General features: G+C 41.3%; 1 protein-coding gene across 3 annotated transcripts in view; it reads left to right on the forward strand.

Annotated features, from left to right (window-relative positions):
• The window catches only part of lsamp (limbic system associated membrane protein), a 509494-nt gene that overhangs the window by 457486 nt on the left and 28650 nt on the right, over positions 1-23358 (forward strand). For all 3 annotated transcript variants that reach the window (XM_026192044.2, XM_026192043.2, XM_026192046.2), the window contains one exon: positions 12733-12858. In XM_026192044.2, coding sequence (XP_026047829.2) covers positions 12733-12858 — 126 coding nt within the window. The remainder of the gene's footprint in view (positions 1-12732; positions 12859-23358) is intronic.

The raw sequence follows: 23358 nt of genomic DNA on the forward strand, positions 1-23358 counted from the left end.
TGTTCGCTTTTGTTTGTGTCAGTCACGTAAGCGCAGGTGTGTCTTATTACATTGAGTTAACATGATAGATTACTTTGAGATAAGGTGTGTTTGAGAGTGAGTCTGTTTAGGGGAATATAATCAGTGGTTCAGCCACAAGGCCCCGTGCACACATTGCAGATGTTTGGAGACGTAGACGCTACGATTACAGCTTGCTCTTTACTTTCCTCTGTCAGTTTCTGCGTCCTCTGGCCTCCTCTGCTCTTTCAAAAATCGATCACTAAGCCATATTATTGTGTAGGGGTGCCAATTCTTTGTGGCAGATTTATCAAAAACTTTTCTGTTAGCATTTTATTTACTTTCCCTGTGTGTTTGACCCCAAAGTTCAGACAAAATGATTTCTAAGTGCTCTCCTACTTTCTACAATAACAGCTTGCCATGTGAGGTCAAGGTGCTAAAGTGGAGATGCTGAAAAAAGCAAAATCACACAAATGTGAACATAAAATAACACCAGCGTTAAGGCACAGCATGCAGCATGTGCTTGTTTGAACAGTGACAGCTCCAGTCAGCTGGTTATATTGGTTTTTTTTCCATGGGGGGGGTTCGGAGGGGAAAGTTTTTAGCTGACCTTGTTTATAGCAGACAGGTAATTGGCGGTAAAGCTTCCAAGCACTAAAAGCTAAAGAGCTGCAAGTGCTTTCTCCTGATTATCTTCTAATGGTTTCAAATTAGCTGAGCATAATCGTACGCCTCTTCTGCACTCGCTGCCACATCACTCCTCCAAATGTCACACTGAGAGCCAGCGGGGGATAAATGTCTCCGAGAGCAAATCAGCCCAAGGGGGGGAAAAAAAATCCAAAACATGTAACAATATTCACGTTTTACTACCGTAAAATAACTTTAAGTTTTTAATATGAAAGACCCAAGCCATGCGATCTTTCCTTGTAAAAAAACCCAAAAAAGTACCGATAATGTTCTGTTATTTTGACACAGCTCCTCATTTTCTGTCGAATAAAGTCACTTTTGTTATTTTAAGCAGTGGCCTGTGATGTAGCGAGGTAAAGCGAGTGAATTTCGCAGTTGCTGCACAAAGCTGTCTTGTTGTTTACTCCTTCTTAACATGTGTCCTAAAGAGCGGAATAGAGTTTGGCGCCGTAATCCGTGAACTGTAATGAACAGTTTAGCTGGGATATAAAGCAGTCTGACAGAATCCATGTAGGCAAAGTTGCATCCTGTTTTCACTCCTGCCATCCCTGCTCCTGTTCAAAGCCCTATTTAACGCTCACTACAGGTTTATTTGCGAAAGCCCAAGCAACAGTAATAGTCTGTTTGTTTTTGTTTTTTTCTGTTATGCTTCACATGTTGGTCCACTCTCTGTGATATCACCAGCTGATCATGCTGCCTGTGTGATCTGTGTATTTATTTGGCTTTAACTTGCAGGTCAAAGCACTTTTCTAGCTTTTTCGTCATGAGTGCCGAGTGTTCACAGCATTAATCATCATCCTCCTCCCCCGTGTTGCAACGTTTCTTAAAGTGAAGGAGGCAGTTTTGAAAGGGCCAAATCAAACGTCTTTGTTTTGCTAAATTACATTTAGCTGTAACTCGAGTTCGCGCTACACGCAAATTCAAAGTCACTCTTTTTCTTTTTTTACGTGCACTTTCTCCAGATCTAAGGCAAACTGGAGACATTTCTGTAAATTGTTTCAAATGAGCACATTTTGCATTAGAGGAGGAGACGTTTTGTGATTTGTCATTGCTCGTTGCACACAGTCATGATTGCATGTATAATTAATACAGACTGGCAGCACACATTGACAATCTGTTCTCTGCGTGCTTTGATTTTCCAACCTTATTAGTAGATATGAACATCAATTTTAAATGATTCTGCAAAGTCCATTTGGCTTACATTTAGTTTGCAGTTTCACACACCATATCTGCACATGTTAGCTGTTGTATTATTAAGGTACTGTGGTTATGGTAAATGCATGATGGGTAAGCTATGATAACACAGCTGAATGTTCCCAGCGACTGCAGCGATGCATACATTCATGATTAACACCACCGCCTCTAAATGCTCTTTACATATTGTGCGTGGTACTTCATGCATTGCTTTTGATGCTTTTCTTGGTACTTACGGTGCAGCGTGTCCTTGAATCATCTTCTTTTCAAGAAATGCTGGATTGGAGTGTCAGCATTACTCACCAAATAGTTTAGTGAACGAATTCAAACTGAATGAACAATTTGTGAGTTTTTGTTGGTATTAACGTGTGAGTTCTCTGTGATTAAAGGAAGGCAGGTGGTAAAATGCTCAGATTCTTTCCTACAAATGAAGCAGATTACCGGCATTATTTATTGGCCACAGCTGCTTTTAAATTGTGTCAAAGTGCAGCTCTCTGCCTTGATGTGCTGGGGTTTATGTTTTTTTAAATAGCTATAGACGATAAATCATGAGCCACAGTTTCATTATCTGATAGCAGCTGATATAATGTGCAATGTCTTGTTGTTATTATTGTTGCTTAATTGTTATTTACAGTGATAACAGTTAGTCCTTATATACATAATCTTTAATCATATCCATTATCCTATTATTGGGATTTTATACACAGATTCAATCTAATAAACAAGTCACCATTACCTGCACTGTGCAAGTGTTAGAATGCAAGCTGGCCAACAGGACTATAATTTTCCTACTTTTACTTCTGTTGTCTAACAATGCTGTTTGGTAACTTGTGAAGAACCTGTTGTGAATGTGAGGTAGATAAAGACCATAAAGTGTATAGAAAGAAGCACTGTATGACTGTATGGGTAAATGTTGTGTAAAGTGCCTCTAGTGGTCAGTAAGCTGAGAAAAGGGATATACAAATGCCTGCCTACTTCAATTTTTGATAATGATTAAGCATAAAGTAGCAAGTACGTTTACAGACCAGACCTTGTTCCCAGCAGCTGCAGCATAGAAGATTTTACTTAAGTTATCAATCTTACGGTGATTGGTATGTAGTCACTTGGGTTAACATTAGAGATGCACTGATTGCAATTTTCTTGGCGCATTTCATTTTTTTCTCTGTGACCTGCCAATTCTGATTTTCTTTCGAAAAACTATAATTGACAGGTATATAAAAATGTAAATCTACTTTTCTTCAAAGAAGTTTCTTAAAGAAATCATTCAACTTTATAATTTCCTCTAAAACTGCAGTAAGTTACAGGCTCTCCCTTCACTTTTACAACTGAATATAAAATGCTGTGCTGCTGGAAGAAGGTACAAATGATTAACTGAAAATGAGTTGTGGTACACCCACCTTTACATAACATATTGTACTTCATCTCACTAAGCAAAAGCAACAGCACCAGGTGCATGTAACAAAACAAAATTCAGGCATAATTTTCCAGTATGTTTATATCTTCACCAGATAGCAGGGCATCCAGCCTTGTCTCTGCATCCACTTGTCTCTGCAATTTGCTCATACCGAGGCTGCTGGCTTGTGGGTTTGTGACTGGCTATGGGTGCTGACTAGCATTAGCTTTCCCTTTTCCCCATCTTTAAAATGTCCATATTCCAGTTATGAAGGTGATTTAAATGTCTGATTAGTTTGGGGGGGGGGGGGTTTGTTCTTTTGTTAAATTTTGTGTCTCCAGTCACAGTGAAATGCTAGAAAGGGACCAGACTGTAGTCAAAGGAGCTTGGAAAGAAAAGCGTCTGGACTTCTTTAAGTTGCTTGAAGACGTTTCACCAAGGATAAAGGACACTCTTTCGAGGATGCCAATGTTCACATTTTGGACAGAGAGGACAGATGGTTCGAAAGAGGAGTGAAAGAAGCCATCTATGTCCACTGTGAGCGACCATCTTTGAACAGAGGCGGGGGTTTACGACACCAACTCTCTGCCATCTATAATCCAGTTTTGAGTTCCCTTCCCAGACGCCTTAACGCCCACTCACATCCTGGGCCATCTGACCTCAGGAATTCGCATGATAAGGTGGGGCCAGGTTTCACAATGAACTCACCCGAAACTCTGGCTGATTGGGACCCACGCCCAGTTTCACACCTTGGCTCAGGCGATTAGAGGATCATCAGGGGGTCCTTTTGTCCCTCTGTGGGGGGATACTCCCACTAGGTTTATATCTGGGACTCTCCACCATTTGACCTTAGAACTGAAGAAGCTTCTCGGATGAGAGGTGAAACGTCTTCAAGCAACTTAAAGAAGTCCAGACGCTTTTCTTTCCAAGCTCCTTTGACTACGATGACCTGGATGACTGAGAACGTTCACAGACATACGGACCAGACTGTAAATGGGCACACGCAAGGCTGACCAGGCACTCAGCAAATAAGTCAGTTCTGTGCCTTAAACTCTATTTAATACGATCAAACCACTGGGCAGCATGGTGTTTTGGTGGTTAAAACTGTAGTCTCATAGTCTAAGGAGCTTGGAAAGAAAAGCGTCTGGACTTCTTTAAGTTGCTTGAAGACATTTCACCTCTCATCCGAGAAGCTTCTTCAGTTCTAAGGTCAAATGGTGGAGAGTCCCAGATATAAACCCAGTGGGAGTTTCCCCCCAAAGAGGGACAAAAGGACCCCCTGATGACCCTCTACCTAATCACATGTTTAAATCTGGGACTCTCCACCATGTGACCCTAAAACTGAAGAAGCTTCTCGGATGAGAGGTGAAACGTCTTCAAGCAACTTAAAGAAGTCCAGACGCTTTTCTTTTCAAGCTCCTTAGATTACGATGACCTGGATGACTGAGAATCTTCACAGACATGTAGTCTCATAGCAAGAGTCCTGGCTTCAAACCTGGGTAGGGCCCTTCTGTGTGGAGTTTGAATGTTCTTACAAGTGCATGCACAGGTTTCCTCTGAAAGTTCTGATTTCTGCCCAGGAAGTCTCACAGAAAAGATGTTGTATCTCAAGTGTTTCATTTTGTGTTTATATTAAAAAAACAAAGTTGTTTTTTTTTTTTTAAAGTGAGGTAAATTAACACTCAAGTTGTTTGTTGTTCGGACAGAGACACAGCTTCTCTAATAACTTTGTTGGACAGACTCTCTTATTTTACAATAATCTCACCAAACTTGAAGCTATTACTGTAAAATATAATCTTATTTGCTATAATCAGGGTGTTCTAACAGGTATGCACAAAGTTAGCGTCACATGCAAAACCTATAAAATAACATTACCACCCCTATAAGGTCTCTTTATCATTAACCTGGGGCCACTCTGTTACTGCTTCTGTCACTGGCACTACTCACAGTGACAGGCAGAGGTGGACACTTTCATCAGGACTCACCACCACAGTAATAATATCACCACTAAAAATCAGAGCACACAAATTCATGTTATGAATACTTATCACATTATCATCTTGGTTTGATTATTCTGTAATGTAATAGATGTCTGTATCTAGAGACAGTGCTAAAGGAAAGTGAGTTGTTATCATACAGAGACAGGCATTTTATTGCTTTCAATGCCCAGCCCACCAAGCGTCTCTGTGGTGAATACTCAGTCACAAGGACTAAGGAACTGCCTGTGGTTTCTCTTTCCTTGTGCGTGCCCACACACTTAAAGAAGCAAAGCTAAACCATAAACACATTCCTCCTTAATTACTCTTCTCTGCCTCGTTCTGCTGTCTCTCACTCTGTCTTTTGCACTCTTGTCTTTCGTTCTCTCTTTGAAGTTTGAAATTTGAGTTGAAAGCAAGGTCAGCATATTTATACTGTTTACATCACAGATTTATTTATTTATTTATTTCCAAACAAAACAGGAGATCATTAGCCAAAAAAAGACATATATTATTATTATTTGTTATTTTTAATACAGACCTACTGAATCTGAAATGGAAAACTCCTTTAAACTGTAGCTTGCTGTATTTTTATCTATGAATACTAACAAACTTTATTTTTGGAAGTGGAAGAGAGAAATGAAGTTAAAAGTAGGTCCACTTGAGAATACAGTTCCCGACGTGTAGAGAAATGATTGTTCACGTGAAATTGTACACGGTTAAAATATTAAATATATTTTTCCATGACTCACACAAACCCTGCCATCGTGCAAACGTCAGCAGAGATGCTGTGCATCATTGTGGAATTCATCCTTCCTGTAGTTGCAGATGCAAAGTGGAGTTTCAAAAAGCTGCCCTTTCCAACATTGCTCCTTGAAGGTTGACCTATGACTAAGATTACAATTCACAGCTTCCTTCCCCTCCACTCCTGACATCTGTACACCAGGCACTATATAGCCACCGGAGCTGAAATGTAATGCACACTTCTTTTCTTTCACTATTGTATTGCTTTGTACAAGTCCTCTCCTCTTCCCCCCAGTCTGGCCTTCCCTCCCATTTACAGAGGCGACAGGGTTATCAGAGTATGAGCAGTTGTTTTTTCCCCAATCCATTTTTATCTATGCTTCAGAGGATTAATTCTCCAGTCACACTTTCTACTCAGCCAATCAACTTTCCCACCCGCTGCTGGTTGTTTTTGAGGTTGGGGAGAAAAAAAAAGTCAATTGGGTTTTTTGTCACCTCGATCGAATGTTTCCGCCCCGCCATCCCCCTGTTCCATCTCAGCATATCTGATGAACCCATCTTCATTTTGGCTTGGTCATTTGACTACAGCGATAACTCTGTATGACTTCATTTAAAAGGCCGTTTGGAACGACTCTGTCTTGTCATTTCGTATTAGAGAAAGCGTTTGCTTGGGGTCGCTGTGCACCCATGTGTGTGCATGTGTGTGAGAGTCAGTGTGAGTGTTTTGTGAGATAGCTAAAGAAAGAAAGCGAGATGCCAGTTCAGTGATGCTTTTGCCAGCTATTACTGATGCTGTACGGAGACAAAATTTCTATAATAACTTTGCTGGAGAAACAATCTGAAAGATACAACCAGTGAAAAATTGCTTCTTAGAAAAACACGGTCGATATGGAGGAACATGGCAGCTTTATTTCAGGTTAGCACTGCAAGTCCTATCAGATTTAAATAGCAGATGAATTCCCACTCAGTTGCTACAAATGTGTTTGCCACTTATGTGTTTGTTAGTTATACAATCAGCAGCACAATAGGCTTTCATATACAGCGGGAAGAATAAGATTTGAACAAGTCATTAATTGTCTGAGTAAATGTATTTCTAAAGGTGCTATTGACATGAAATTCTCATCAGATGTTGGTAACAACCCATCCAGTCCACATGTGTCCATAAATTATGTGTACAATCAGAAATGACACAGGGGAAAAATATCTAACACATAAAGAGAGGGAGGTGCAGAAAGGCACAGAAAAACATGACAACAGTTAGAAAGCATTCCTGCCACTTACTTTCAGGCCCTACTGACTATATAAAGATAGCACTGCTGGGGCAATAACCTGGAAGTGGAAAGAACATCATTTCACCATAAAGTGGCCACGACCAGGTGCTCCCCACAAGAAGTGAAAAGAATTATGAGAAGCGTTGTCCAAGAGCTAAGTAGCACTTGTAGAAAGCAACAGAAAAACCTGGAATCACCGGGTACAATTATTTCAAAGAAAACAATAAGTAAGCCACCATGGTCACGGTCTCCACGCAAGACTATGTTGGTGAAGACAAAGCTTGCTGAGGGGCGTTTAAAGTTTGCTAAACAACATTTAGACAAGCCTGGGAAATACTGTGAGAGTATCATCTGGTCAGATGAGACCAAAATTAAACTCTTTGAATGCCATAAGACACTCCATGTTTAGAGTTGTAAAGGTACTGCAACCCTAATAACACCACACCAGCAGTGAAGTTTAGGTGTGGAACATGATTGTGTGGGGCTGTTTTCAGCATACAGCACCGGCACGCTTCATACAATTGAAGAACAGATGAATGGTTAAAATGTACCGAGATGAAAAAAAATCTGTTGCCGTCTACCAGGATGATGAAGATGAAACGAGGGTGGACGTTTCAGCAAGACAATGATCCAAACACACAGCCAAGGAAACTCTCAACTGGTTTCAGAGGAAGAAAGTAAAGCTGCTAAAATTTTTCCAGTCAATCACCTGAAAAGAACTAAAGGCTTTTGTGCAAATTATTAAATAAATTTCAGTTAGTGTGTTCAATACGTTTTCCCTGTGTCATTGGATGGGTTGTTACTGACATCTGGTAAGAATTTAATGTCAACTGCACCTTTAGAAATATATTTATTTAGAAAATTGGTGACAATTCAATGCTTATTTTACTCGCTGTAGGCATCAGAACTCAATGGTGCGATATCTAAAGCAAACCTCACTGCAAAAAGAAAACTAAGTACACCTGCTGGTGTGGATAACACCAACAACCAGAGCACAGTTGGAGCACAGTCTTTATTGTCGGGCCAATGAGTAACTTTAATGGAGCAGTAAGGGTTTAAGTGCTGTGTTTATGGACAAATTGACAGCAGTTGTTGAAAGCTGGAAGTGTGTTAAATTTCCAAAACAGCTTTTTACAACTGATTCTGGGGCCTTTGACACTTTCAGGCAGATAAACAATACATTTTAATGGTTTACTTTGATTTTTATGCATAAATGACAAGCCCACATTACTCTCATGCACATAACAACATTGTTTTGAGTAATGATGCTGTTCTAATATTTTGACAACTTTACACCTCCTAAATTCATACTTCGCCGGAGTGATAATTCACGTCTCTGTGATGATGAAGACAGAGTTGTTGTTTTTTTAATCAGAGTTCGCTGTGGGGTGAGATAGAGACATGTGTGAGCATTAATGCAAGTCAGTCAAAATGGCTTCAAATTTAATTCACACATCTCTGGTTTTGATAACATCTGTTCAACACCATCCACCATCTCCAAGGCAAGCTTTCCCAGATGAATGTGCCTGATCCCATCTGCTGGTGGATCACTGACTTCCTGACGGACAGGAAGCAGCATGTGAGGCTGGGAAAGAATGTCTCGGACTCCCGGACCATCAGCACCGGCTCCCCTCAGGGCTGTGTTCTTTCTCCCCTGCTCTTCTCCCTGTACACCAACTGCTGCACCTCCACCCACCAGTCTGTCAAGCTAATCAAGTTTGCAGATGACACCACCGTTATTGGACTCATCTCGGACGGGGATGAGTCTGCCTACAGGAGGGAGGTTGAACGTCTGGTGTCCTGGTGCAGCCACAACAACCTGGTGCTGAATGCCCAGAAGACAGTGGATATTATTGTGGACTTCAGGAAGCACACAGCCCCACTTCCCCCCCCCCCATCATCCTGACTGACACCCTCATCACCTCTGTGGACTCATTCCGCTTCCTGGGTACCACCTAGGGCTGGGCGATATGACCCAAAAGTCATATCTCGATATTTTTTAGCTGGATGGCGATATAAGATATATCTCTCGATTTTTTTTTTTTTTAAAGCCATAAGTTAAGAACAAAAAGAGAGTTCTTAGTCACACTGTGTCCCAGATGTCACACGGGCACTTTTATTTACATACAGCATAGATGTACATGAAAAAGTTACTCAAAAATAAATTATCAGCATTTATTAAATAATCATGGTCCATAAATAAAAGAAAACAATGTTGTTTTTGTGCATAACAAAAAGCTCACAATTGTGCAGTCAAAATGTAAACTAATAGACGCTGAGCATAATAACAAAGAGAGATTTCACAGCTGCACCACGTCTCTGAACAGGTGCCATTTGTGGTCCTTATACACACACAGTACGTATCACTCCGCGAGGCTCCTCCTCGGTAGCCGTAATCCTCCGACAATCCATCAAGCGGTGCAGCTCCGTAGCTTAGCAAAGTCATATTAAAACATTTTTTGACAGATTGCTGAGCGCTGTGTACCACATAAAATCGGTTCGCGGTCAGTAAGCACAACCAGAATTCATACATAAGGCGCACTGTCGATTTTTGAGAAAATGAAAGGATTTTAGGCCGTGCAGCCCCTCTGGGCTGCATGTCGTTAGCGCGGTTAGCTCGCTAGCGCGGTTAGCTCGCTAACACGTTGACGCCGTCCAGCCCCACGCACGGTAACTCGCTAACGGAGATTTTCCGCTTTCATCTTGTCATTGCCTGCAGGTGAAGCTATGGGGGAGGCGGAGTTGTGTTCAGTGAAGGAGGGGCGAGGCGAGGCCGAGTAACGTTGTGTAGAGACAAAAGTGGACGAAAGAGAGGCAAACCTGCGGCTCCACAAGTATAATTATAACGTAACATAGACTATATCGATATAAACGATATTGTCACATCTTATATCTCGTATGAAAATATATCGATATTTTTAAAAAACTCGATATATCGCCCAGCCCTAGTACCACCATCACCCAGGACCTGAAGTGGGAGCCCACCATCACCTCCGTCATTAAGAAAACCCAGCAGAGGATGTACTTCCTGAGGCAGCTGAAGAAATTCAACCTGCCAACACGGACGATGATGCAATTCTACACTGCAATCATCGAGTCCATCCTCACCTCCTCCATCACCGTGTGGTACGCTGGAGCCACTATCAGGGACAAACAGAGACTGCAGCATGTTGTGCGCTCTGCTGAGAAGGTGATTGGCTGCAGACTCCCATCTCTGCAGCACCTGTACACCTCCAGGACACTGGGGCGTGCAGCTCGGATCTCAGCTGACCCTTCTCACCCTGGACACAGTCTGTTTGACCTGCTCCCCTCAGGCAGGAGGCTCCGGTCCATTCGCACCAGAACCTCTCGCCATAAGAACAGTTTCTTCCCCTCTGCTGTTGGCCACATGAACAATAACCATATGATTGTTCCCACCACTAACACATGACCCTACGCTGTGTTCACTGCAGCATTCCATGTTTGGCACTGTTCACCACCTGCACTCATGTATATATCTATCTACTTAGCACTTTTAATTCTTATTCTTATTTTTATTTTCATGTCTATTTAAGCGTTATATGACAGTATGTTTGCACTAAGTACCGCAGCAATTTCCTAATGTTGTAAACCTGCTCAACATTTGGCAATAAAACCCTTTCTGATTCTGATTTAGTTGTTTTAAATTAACAGTGGCTCCATTTAGAATAAGCAACAAACACAGTTAGGAATTACTGAAAAATAAGCAAAGTCATTTGGATTTTCTCAATGCTTTGTCAGATAAAGCTCATTTTCACATACACTACACTTTTTTTCAGAATAACTGAAAAACTAACGTTTTGTGCATTCAAGTCCTTCCTAGGTGCCAGGAGGAAATGACATTGTTTCAGAAGGAGCTGTAAAAATCCCACTTCTATTAGATGATTGGCATCAGTTGTTTCATTCATGCCTCACAATCACCGTGCACGGCTTATTGTCTGCTGGAACTTTCACACTAACACAGGCGACTGTCAGAGTTCGCTTCACCCTGCCAGCCTCCTTCCTGGTGGCTATATTATCAGGAGTGTTTGTAAAATGGGAACCAACTGTTCTTGTGTTGGATTCAGAGAGTTCCTTCAAAACTGAACTATTTGACAGATATGGGGGTTCAGTTATTAACAAAAACATAGTGGATGAGAGGATAGCTAGATAGAAAAGACCATTCTTCCTCCTCCTCCTTCTACTTCTTCTACTTCTTCTTCTTCGTCTTCTTCTTCTTCTTCGTCTTCGTCTTCTTCTTCTTCTTCTTCTTTTTTTTTCTTTTCTTAGGTAATAATGATACCCTGGTCAGTTAGGTAGAAGGATTGCCAGTAACAACATGCAGCAAGCGCTTATAAGTAAAGTAAACACCTACTGATTCCTGCTGACTGTAATAGAGATCTGTGAGTCTGTGCATGTGCCTCATTTAATATAGCCGGGTTTACAGTTTGTTGAGCCCAAAGGAATATAAATCTGACACACATACGTATGAACACAGACCCTGAAATTAGAATAATAAATCCATTTATTGTACTCATAGTAACTTAAAGTTTTTGAGAAAAAAAAACAGTCAGTATTGCTGTTTCTCCTGCATAATGCATGTTCCAGCATTCATCTTATTCCAAAGTCATTGATCATTTATGTATTTTTTGGCCTCTCATCTGCATATACAATACTTTATCCTTTAAAAAAAAGAAAACAACACTGATGCTTTCCCTCTACATCTTTCATGATTGATTGCACCTTAGCTGCTGACTCACTTTAACACTGACTGTAAAGTCTTAATTCTTTTATGGGATTTTTGTGGCGCTTGTTTGTTTTCAGTGGGGGGAGGAGGAGGGAGGGCACAGGAAAGGACTCTCCTTCCTCTGTGTGTTTCTGTTTGTCTGTGCGGGTGTGACAGCAGCAGGAGTGATGTGTAAATCGGTGATTGCGAGGCAGGATGATCTGTGACGAGATGAAACGGCGCCGTGTCGCTTTGAACATCAGTGTCAAATTCACACGCACGTATAGCGGGATCCTCATTTCAGCCTTAAATTTGGATTATATATTAAATAAAGCCTACTTCCCTCAAAATAAACTCAAAGTGAATCTGCGGCAGCCGTCTGGTGGGTCCCCATATGACAAGACAGGCAATCTGTTTTTATGGGCTCAGGTCCCGGGGCAGGGGATTAAATTGCTTATTTGGATCCTGGGTTAAGAAAGTTTACCATAAGTACCTCTGAGGGTTATAGTAACAGGGGCAGAAAAAAGTTCTCTAAAGCTTTTTTAACACCTACTTTTAACTGAGAAGATCCAGGTTAGCTTGTGTCTCCATCTAAGAGTTTTTATGCATGTATGGTTAAGAACAAAAAGCAACTTTGTGTGTTTGGTGAGAATATGCATGGGTTTGATGACAATTAACATCCTCTGTCGTTCATGCTCATATTTAATAGCATTATTAATCTTGTTGTCATTTCTCTTGTGTCTTCAGTTCCAGCCAGTATCTACCAAGTGTCAAATGACATTACGGTGAATGAGGGCAGTAACGTTACACTCAGTTGCTTGGCCAATGGCAGACCAGATCCTGCAATCACTTGGCGACTGCTCAACCCATCAGGTAAGAACTGTCAATCAGTACTCATTATCACATTTGAATAAAAGGTTTTTGTTTTCTTAAGCAAACCATGAATAAACATCTTTTTTCTTTTTGGGTGCAGAAGATTAATGTCTGTCAACTTTACTAAAGCTTAAATTTGGTGGCATGACTCTGTTCTGAGACCCAGAGAGAGCAGAGGCGAGAATCCCATCACTGAAAATGGATATGGCTACAGATAGATAGTTGAAAGATGAATCTCGGGTCAGGCTAAAGCATTTCAAATACTATATTATATATGAGATATGAGCCAGTTGATGGAAGGGTAGGTGGAGAAGTGTATCAGCTAAGATACCAGCTAAGACTGAGATCAGCTGATCTGCGTCGCTTGTGGCTGAAACTGATTTTGCAGCCAATTAACTAACAATGTTGGATTTTTCTGGATCAATTTGTATGTTATGATTTGTTTCATAGCACACATTGGATTGGCAAATACTCAAAACAATAGGAAAGTCCAGAGTTGAGCTATTTGGCCACAATGGCAATAGGTATATATATGGAGTGGTAAAAGTGAGGAACAATGAACCAGCTGTCATGCATGGTGGTGGCAGCATCATGCTGTGGGGCTGTTTTGCTGTGAGTGGTACTGGTTACAGTACATTGCACAACATGTTTGGAATAATGACTACATTCAAGTTCTTCAACTTTACTTTAAATCAACCGCATGATGTTAGAAATAAGTTTTCCAATAGGACAGTGATCACAAACACAAATCAAAACTGCTTTTTGGAATGGATAAAGTAGGCTAACATTAAGGTAGGCTGCGTTAGAACATATTAACATTAATGCAGTCTCGAGAACCTTTCCTAGCCACTTTAACCCTCACTCATACCTTGCTTCAGGTGCCCTCAGTAGGTCACATGATAAAGTGGGGCAAGGTCTTATAATTTTTTTACCCTTAGCCCCCGGTTATGGTAATGACCCACACTTTCTTCATGCCTTGGCTGATGTGATGATGACCAGTAATGTATCCTCACCTGCCAAGGGTTAAAATCCGACCACTAGCTGTTAATACATACCAGCTAGTTTCCACCTTTTGTTTTTAGAGCTGAAGAAGCCTCATGGAGAAGAGGTGAAATGTATTCACAAACTAAAAGAAGTCCAGTTGCCTTCTTTTTTCAAGCTTTTAACCCGCACATTGGGCTACCAGACTGTTTTCCCAAAGCCCCAACCATTTCAAATAAACTACCAATTCTGCCAAGAAGAGTGGTCAAATATCCAGCCAGGATTATTCAAGATGCTTATATACCTTAATAAATGCATGTAAATTTAACTTTCAGAGAATCCCTATATTAGCTTTTTGCATATAGTTGTCAAGCTGGTGTTTATGAATGCCATTAAAGTGTACAGGGGAGCTGGGTTGTGTTGCATCGCTCCATACATGTGCATCCCTCAGATATTGGCGACATTGTTGCTTTGGGATTTAATCCAATTTCAGAGAAAAGATAAATGTCTCGAACTGCTGATAAGCTTGTAGTTTGATGGATGAAGATGCTCGAGTTGACAACTTCGTGGTTTGATCGCAGCCTTGCTCTGATTTAAAGTCTTTCTATTTATGTGTCTTTATCAATTACTGCATCGGTTTGTCAGCACTCCAGACAGCTCTCATCAAATACATCCATTTCCTGCACCTGGAAGCAGAACAAATCAGAAGTTTCCTTTTCTTTTTTTTTCTCTGTTTGCATTAAAGAAGAGTGATTTTTTTTTTACCCACCACCTAATTCTGCAAGTCGTATGGATTCGACTGGCTGCTTTAATGAAAACTGAAAGCACCCTCCTATTTTCTGTCTGCAAAGCTGAAGGGGATCCCACAGAGTTCAGAGTTACTGCAGGTAAAGTTCCTTTGTAAGTGTGAACAGCTTTTGTTTCAAGGAAATTGATGGAAATGTGGAAGAGGAAGGAAAAAGCAATGTTCAATCGTAGATCTCTCACTCTGCAATATACCTGATCTTCATAAGTACGCCTCTGCAAGTTGTGTATAGTTCAGTAAGGAAGGTTCACTTTTTATTATCTAATTTCTCTGTGATTTACTGAGGATACAGGATGTAGGCACCTTCGATAAGTCTTTGTTATTCACTGGAACACTGTGATAGAAGGAAAATCCTGTTGGTGTCCCGGCTGTATTACTAGTCTACACATGCACCTGTGGTTCCACACCATTTTAAACATAGGCAATTTTGATGTTATTGTTGTTTCGGTGTGCTGCCTCTTTCTTTCCAGAATTCATAAGTCTGACCCAGTTCAAGAGAATATGAGGCACTGCTGGGCAAGATAATGATGGCAGCCTGTAGTGTGACTGCTTTACGCCTTTGCCTGCTAAGGTGACAACGCCGCTTCCCACACCTAGCGATGCTCTCAATTATTTTCTAAGGCCACAGATGTTCATGAGACCCAAAATTCCAGTCCAAGTACAGGCCCAAATCTCTTACTCTGAGCCTTCACTCAGTGTTAAATATCCAGTGTAAAGAGTAAGTTTAAGTCCATAACAGTATGGCCACATTTACCGTGATGAGCATTTCTATTTAACATACTTTAAAACAACATCGTTAATCTTCACTGTAAACCACAGCAGAACATCTGTGTCAATAAGTGGAAAAACAAGACGTGTTCAATCCGAGATATATGCATGTTCAACGACAAGGTTACTACAAGCTTTTACTGCTCATTACACTTAACTGACTCTGATGATTTGTTAGGTATCGTGGTCATTCACGCCATACGTTCACCCTAACACAAATCAGTGTTATAAAGGAACAGGGGAGGAATATTCATAATGTTTTATTACTTGTCAAGTAAACTCTTAAAACGTTAAAGATAACTTTTACATTTCGTGACTCTTCTGCAACCTCGAGTGTGACTCACGGATTCTACTGCCAAAGTCTGGCTGAAGCTCATTATTGCATAACCACATGAATATTCATATTCCCACTGATGACTCTTTTTGTGTATGTTGCTGTGCATAAATGTGTGAAAATTTATTGGCATCCATACACACACATACAAACAGAAGATAAGCTCGGCACAGACACGTTCCTTAGGCTTCTGTCTTTTTAAGGCCCTTCTTTGATCGTGATCGTGCGCATTCATGTATTTCCAAAGTCTGATCACCGTCCAAACCCTAAACTTTCAAATTCGATGTATTTGGAAGAACTGCCAGGAACCCAAACTAAACATGACAGAATAAAGGAAAGATCGATGACAGACATAAATGTACATTTGACAGACTTTCTTGTCTTACCAAGTCAAAAGCCTCTCCAGAACTAAGTAACTAAGTATTTAAATTATTTACATTGATGAAACAGTCCACACTTTGTATGGCTTGGAAACACGTACAGAAAATTCCTGTACCGTGGGCTGTAATATACCAACCACCAATCGAATTAATCCATGAAGTTAGTATTTTTAAAAGCTTCCAAACAAAAAGAAATAATAATAATTGAAGTGACTGTTAACCTGCTTGTAACCTAACAATGACAATTAATACAGACAGCACAACGTTCTACTTTAAATCAAACTGACCAAACCATAAAAACCAACAAGCCAAACAGAGAGTAACAACTCAAGAAGTCAATAAAAAGCAGACAGTGAGCCAGCTCTGGAATACAGCATTGTAAAGTTTTGTCTGTAAAACTTCTTTTCTCGAGGGCTCACAGATAAAGCCTGAAGCAATTTCATAGAAACAAATAAGTCGAGTGACAAATGATGCCTCGAATGCCTTAGCTGAGCATTTTCAACCAACTGTCCGGGTTGATATCCCAACCTAGGATTTGTTTATAGGATAGTTAATAGCAGGGTTTCTCAGGCTGTCCACACTGATTATGGCTGTCATCTGTTTCCACGGAGACATCCAGTCTGAAAGTCAGCATTTCACAGTCTTTTGTCTGTTATTGTTGCTTCTTTCACTGGTTTTCATGAAGCTAATTTGATCAGAACTGACACATTTCATGCACGGTGGATCATTTTTTCCTTTCTGTTTATCTCTCAATTCACCTTGCATGCAATTTTTGTTGCACATCATTCTGAGGTCATATAATGTTGTGCTTGGGCAAGTCTGGCAAAGACTTTCAGACCTGCTTTGTTAAGAGTAAAGAGGACCATGCTGCAACTCGGTAAGATTTTTAGCATGATTTGAGATGATAGTGATACTACATTATGAGTATAAATGTGGAATAGAGGCATCTCATTTAAAAAAAATGACAATTGATGAAATCAGCATGGCAGCGTGGTGGTTAGCACTGTTGCATCAGGTCCTGTGTTCATATCCACTGACTTGGGGGTAATCTTTCTGTGTGGTGTTTGGAAGGAAGCCAGTGTGCCTGGAGAGAACGCATGCGAGCAGAGAACATGCAAAGACGACTGCCAGTTTTAAATTAGTTGTAGGTGTGAGTGGTTGTGTGTCTCCTTGTGTTAGTCCTGGCAACCTGTAAATGGTCTACCTTGCTTTTTCCCCCCACGGCAGTGTATCCAAGCTGCTGCTGATAGGCTGCCTCAGCCGGACAAGTTAAAGAAGATGGATGCACAAAAACAGCTGAAACTAAAAGCCAGTTTTAACAGTATTTAAGTACGTTATATCTTCCTTAACGAGTGGGCCAGTCTGAATGAAACACTGCACAAATGTCATCCTACATACAGCAATTATTAACATCCATATGTTCTTTTTTTAAGATTTCTTATTCATTAAAATAATTTTTATTTTTTTATTTTGTTCATGTCATCATCCTCCTGCAAATGCGATGTTATGTTCTCTGTTTGTGTTTGTTGCCCGTGTTTAACTGTACTTTTATGTGCACACAGACTTCTGTTCCAGTGACCGCTAAATGTAAAATGAAGAATTAGAAATAAAGTCCTTAAATATCACAGACATATAAAGGTAAAGCTAAAAAAAATGTAACGACCATCTTGACTGCATGAACCCATGTGTTAAGAAACTGCGATAACAAAACGTTTCACTTTAACATGGAGAGACTGTCACTTTGTACTTAAACCTTTCCAGTCATTAACCACTGATTAATTTGTCATCAGACATTTGCGATCATTTTTGGAAGGAACTGGTATATGATGTGAAGATGATAATGCTGATAGTGGTCTCAACATAAAGTAGGCTGCTATGAGCTGTTAGAAATGACATATTTTGCCCCATCAGTTGGGCGTTTTGGGCTTTTACTTCAACACTGTTATCTGAGCTTTAAAGTCCTCTGGCACATCTCCTTAACTCTGATAAGAGTCTATCTTTGGTAAATCAATGGCACTAATGGGTTTAGCTGGATTTTCCTTATCACTGCTATTCATCATTTTCTACTTTCACTGCACTTTGTACATTGCATTTGAAAAATGCAGACTGCTGTGGGATCAGTTCATTTCTTTCCTCGTTTCTTATGATTGCCAGACTCCACAGGACAACTTAATTTAACACATGTACATCAGGCGTCTCGTTAAATAAGTCCCTTTGACCACAGCCATGAAAGGGAGACTGAAGACCTGAGAAAGGACAGGGTAGGTTCTCCACTGTGCTCCACAGGTTCAGTGTAACTTTTAGTTTAGCTGCTTGATACAGGGCCATGCTGACTGTACCACACTATCCTGTCATTCTTGTTCTTTTTATCAAAATACTTTCTGTTCAGCCCTTGCGAGGGCTCTGCTATAAATATGGGCTTAATAACTCTTTGCTTGAACTGAATGTGCAGAAGGGAAGGTATATTCATCGCAGTGGAAGGATTGAAAAGAGGGTAAGGAGAAGCAAAACATGAGTGCGTGAGGGAGGCTGAAAGCACGTGTGAGACACAGAGCAGTTGTTCAGTGCCTACAATCTTCCTCTGACATGCATCTGCTGAGATCTGCAGACACAATGGGATAAATCTCTGTAGCTGGCTGGCTCCTAACTTGGGCCCACTACTGGTTTTGTTTTGGGGATTCTTTTTTCTAAATCTCCTCGTAGGCTAGAGTTCCTGGGTGGTGGAGGGCTGGAAGGCATCGAGCACGATGAGGGGAGAAATAGAGCTACTGGTCAAGCAAGGAAACTTTCAGAGCACCAAAACAGAAGTCAGACAAGTATGAAAAATACATGCCCTCTGGCTCACTCTCGCTCTCCATGACACAAGAAGGATCCATGCAGAGCTGTAAAGAAGGAGGAAGTGGTGAAAGTTATGCTATCCTTAGGGAAGGAAGGAAACAAAGAAAAAAATGAAAAAGGGAGCAAGGCAGGATATAGTGAGAGCTCGAAAAGAAGGACAGAATACTGCTTTAATATTTAATAGAGGTGCCATCATTCTTATCATCAGTTATAGCAACTCCAGTTGTTAATTAATGTTCCGTTATGCAATCATGATCCTCTCAGCTCTGTGGTGTAATAGAGTTTACCAGTTACCCAGCACCGTTGGGAGACTAACCACAGTGAACCTCCGGTCCGCACAAGCAAAGACGAGCAGGCTGCAGTGAGAACAGTAAGACAACAATGATTAAAATTCAGGTCATAAAGAAGCATCGACTTATTAACTGTACTGCACATTGGCAGCTGAGTGGAAAAGGGGCCACTAAGAGCCTCCTGTAAGCAAAATATCAACACTTTAAGTCCCTCGATGCCTATTCCCTGTCCATCAGCAGTCGTGTTTACTGTCATTGTGTCCTTCAGCAACACCCTGAACTCTTAAGGCGTTCTGGATAATAGCATCGGCTAACTGTAAATTGGTAAGCTATGAATCTACCCCAACAGTTTCATTGCAACAAAGACATCTGTCCAAATGAATTGATTTGGACCACAGCCCACGTTCCTTGGCTATATGATCCCCTGAATATTGAAGTCATAACCCTTTTATAACAGCGTTTGGCAGGGCAGCCGTTCAGAGATTTGATGCTGAGTGCCCTTGACACCCTTCGTACATCAGCCAGAGCGCTGTCGGCCGTGCTCCAAGACCAGGCTCGGGGAAGTCTCCCCAGGACTGTCACCTTTTCTCGAAAGCTCTCTCTCCCCGTTTCTTCTCTGCGACTCTTTGTCTATCCATCTTGAGCTGTTGTGCCGTCCTCCTCTCCTTCATTTTCACTCTCACTGCCTCCTCCACTTTCCATCATCCTCCAATCTCATCCTTTTGGCAGAAGTGTGACAGTCATTTCAGTTGTCCTTCCTGCTCCTCAATTCACTGTCTGGGGAAAAACGTGGTGTTAGCGAGCACAGCAGAACATGCTCGTGCACAGCCGTCCACATGTATCTCTGCACTCCAGGGGGAGTGGAGCAAGCAAGAGTGCAGATACATAGATGCCTCAGTAGTGTCGTAGGAGTGGGTGTGCAGATTAGTCGGGAGACACACACACGTATCATTGTGTGCCAAGCTGTCAGTAACAGAGTGTAGCTGACAAGCCAGCTGATTGTAAGAGTGAAGTGTAAGGTGGTGACAGGTTCTTGTCAGAGCAACCTGGGTCAAAGCTTCCACTCCACATCTCCAGCTGTGTTCATGTGTGTGTGTGTGTGTGTGTGTGTGTGTGTGTGTGTGTGTGTGTGTGTGTGTGTGTGTGTGTGTGTGTGTGTGTGCAATCAATGGAACGCCAGCCCCTTTAGGAAGCAAGGAGAAGACAGCTGCTCATCTGTCTCGCAGCAGGTCTCAGATCTGCTGACTGTCACTGTTCACTTGTTTGTTTACAGTCAGCGCCATCAGCAGCTGCTCTGAAATCAGTCTGATGCCACATGCTATACAGGACATTATGAGCACAGCTTGCCCTGTGTCTGCCTAGCCTCATTAGGTGTAGACACCGCTGAGTGGGCTGAACACTAGAGCTCAGACTTGTTTAAAGTCACGACTATGTTGAAACTGCACTTTTTGTCGAAGCCATAACCTTTTATCAGGTTTGAATCCCTGCTGAAGAAACAGAAGCAAGAAGAACAAGAAATGAGTTAGGTAATGCAGGTCGAGTACAAACTACTGACAAACATATGGAAAATCTAATTAAACTGAGCAGAGGAACAAAACAAATCCTGCCATGGCAGTAAATGGTTTGATGAGCAGGAAAAAAAGGATGGGATTCTTATACTATGACATATGCAGTAAGCAGCACTCAGTGTCATGGCCACCTGTGGGAGATTTAACCATTTTATGTGATAGCAAAGGCTAAATGATGTTCCCGAAGCTCTTAATAACATCTAAGCATTTACCTTTATAATAGGCGTATCATGATATGATTTGTGTTCTTCACAACAGTAGTGCAAGTTTTTCCTTCTGGAAAAAAGAATACGTCTGGATCTAAATTTACATAGAACAGGCACAGCTGTACTGATATTCCACTTGAACATCAGCATGGCTAAAGAAGTTTTTATCTTTCGCGTTTTTCATCTGCGCGTGGGAAGCAAAGCCTTGCTTCAGTAGGACATTGTGTTAATAAGTATTATTGCAAGAATTAAATTGCAATAACTTTGTTGTTGGATTGTTAATGAGGATAAAATCACAGTGCTTTAAAAGTGTTTTCATACCTTTCACGCTTTTTAATGAATGTTCTTGTAATAAGCATCAATTAATGAGTAAAGAGGCACTAATGAGCCCTTATAAGAGCCTTAATAACATATGTTTGGTTAGAAAAACTAGACTAATTATGACTGACAGACAGATAGACAGAATGCTAGCTGGTGATCACTTCATAATATATACCATTACTTCATGTAAATAATTTTGCATAATACTCAAAGACTACAAAAGCCATTCCAGCTTGTACAAATAACATATAACAAAATGCCCCCTAAAAACAAGCTCATGAGGGAACTAACTCTGTAACGACAAATCATATCCTCGCGTAGGTGGTACAGAAATATGTTCAGTGCTACAAAATCGCAGGACCACTACATCATGTTTCATATTGTTAAAGACGGCTGCTACTGGCTATTCCCCCTTAAGCCAGCAGATCGCACTTATTTTCTGTTTCAGTTTTATCTGCGTACACGAAACCACGTGGGCAGAGACACTCTGACCTTGCTCTCCTCGCTCTCCCTGTGTAACACAAAGCCTCTCTTTCCCATGGCAAATGCAAGTCTATTGAATCAACCCAGACAGTAATGAGAAGCCTTCCCACAACAATAGGCTAGATCCGTTTATCAGCTGTGTTTAAGAAAAGCCAGACAACCCAACTCTCCTTCATGGGAATTCAATCACTTAAACCCTATTCTGCTTTATCAACAATTAATCTCCTTCTAAAGCCTCACACTTGAATGGGACAAGACAGCAAACAGCACACAGTGTTATACGGTGTGATGCCACACTGAGAGCAACCCCAGCACTCCCTCAAACAAACAAGAAGAAGGAAAATGGGACAGAGAGAGGAACAACAACGTTCAGAAAAACAGACGGCAGCGTCGCTTCGCTGTGCATGTCATTTCTTCGGCTCGAGAAGCGGCAAATAAACAGCCGTCTTGTTTTTGGCTCCAACTCCTGTGTTATTTCTGCACTGCCAGCAGCAGTGGTGGCAAACGGCTGTGAACAGAAGTGGAAGTTTTCCTTTTGTCCTCGGACTGCCGATGAGCTATCGCTCATGTACCGTAGGGCTTCTTGCTGCCAAGAACAATAGGACATTAGAATTCAGCTGACAAAGCACAGCACATTAATACAAGAAGTCACTCAAAGACTCAATATATATATCTATATTTATAGAGAGAGAGAAAGAGAGAGAGAGAGACATTGGAGTGTTCGCTTAAAAAAAACATGAATTTTTATGCTGTAGGAAAAGCATAAGATCTTCATTGACATTAAAGGGCATTTGTCATTGGAAGACAATGTCAGACACACAGAAATCATATGCATTGAAACTTTTAAGAAGATCGCAGCATTGTGCCCCATGGAAAGATATTTGCATTTCATCAGGCATTTGTTTTTGGCAACACACTGTCATAAAAAACTCGTTTACGTTCTGAGCCGCTCGTGTTTTCATTATCTCCGCTGCGAGAAATCTGTTGATGAGAATAGTTATTCAGTAATTATGTGCTGACCCATCATTTAAATCACAGCGACTCCCGACAGATAGATAGCTGCCATGTGGCTGTGTTAGATAAAGCCAGGACCAACTGTCCAAACACAATCGCACACACGCTCAAATGCACGCACACACTCTCACACGCAGAGTTAAAGGGGTGATCATGGGTAGGTGCGCATACATGGGCACGGGCGTGCTGTCGCGCTCGTGCAGACAAAAGAAAATAAATGTCGCGGGGTCTTTTATGCTACTTGACTCTGAAGTTTCTCAGATCAGCTGCTTAACATAAATTAGCATTTGCAAAATAAATGTAATGTTTCGCGCCGTGGCGAAGCGGCGCCGATGAATGATGCATGAGGACATGCAAATGAGCGCAATCCAGCAGAAGTTTGCTCGCCGCTGTGCGATTCACATCCCTCGTCCACATCCTCCTCACTACCCCACTGCCACTCTCCTTCTTCCCCTGCTTCCTCTCCCATCCCTTACTTGAAAAGGTAGGGCGGGGGGGGTGCACAATGTTTT

This window comes from Astatotilapia calliptera, chromosome 14, assembly GCF_964374335.1.
Source record: "Astatotilapia calliptera chromosome 14, fAstCal68.1, whole genome shotgun sequence".
Taxonomy (NCBI): Eukaryota; Metazoa; Chordata; class Actinopteri; order Cichliformes; family Cichlidae; genus Astatotilapia; species Astatotilapia calliptera.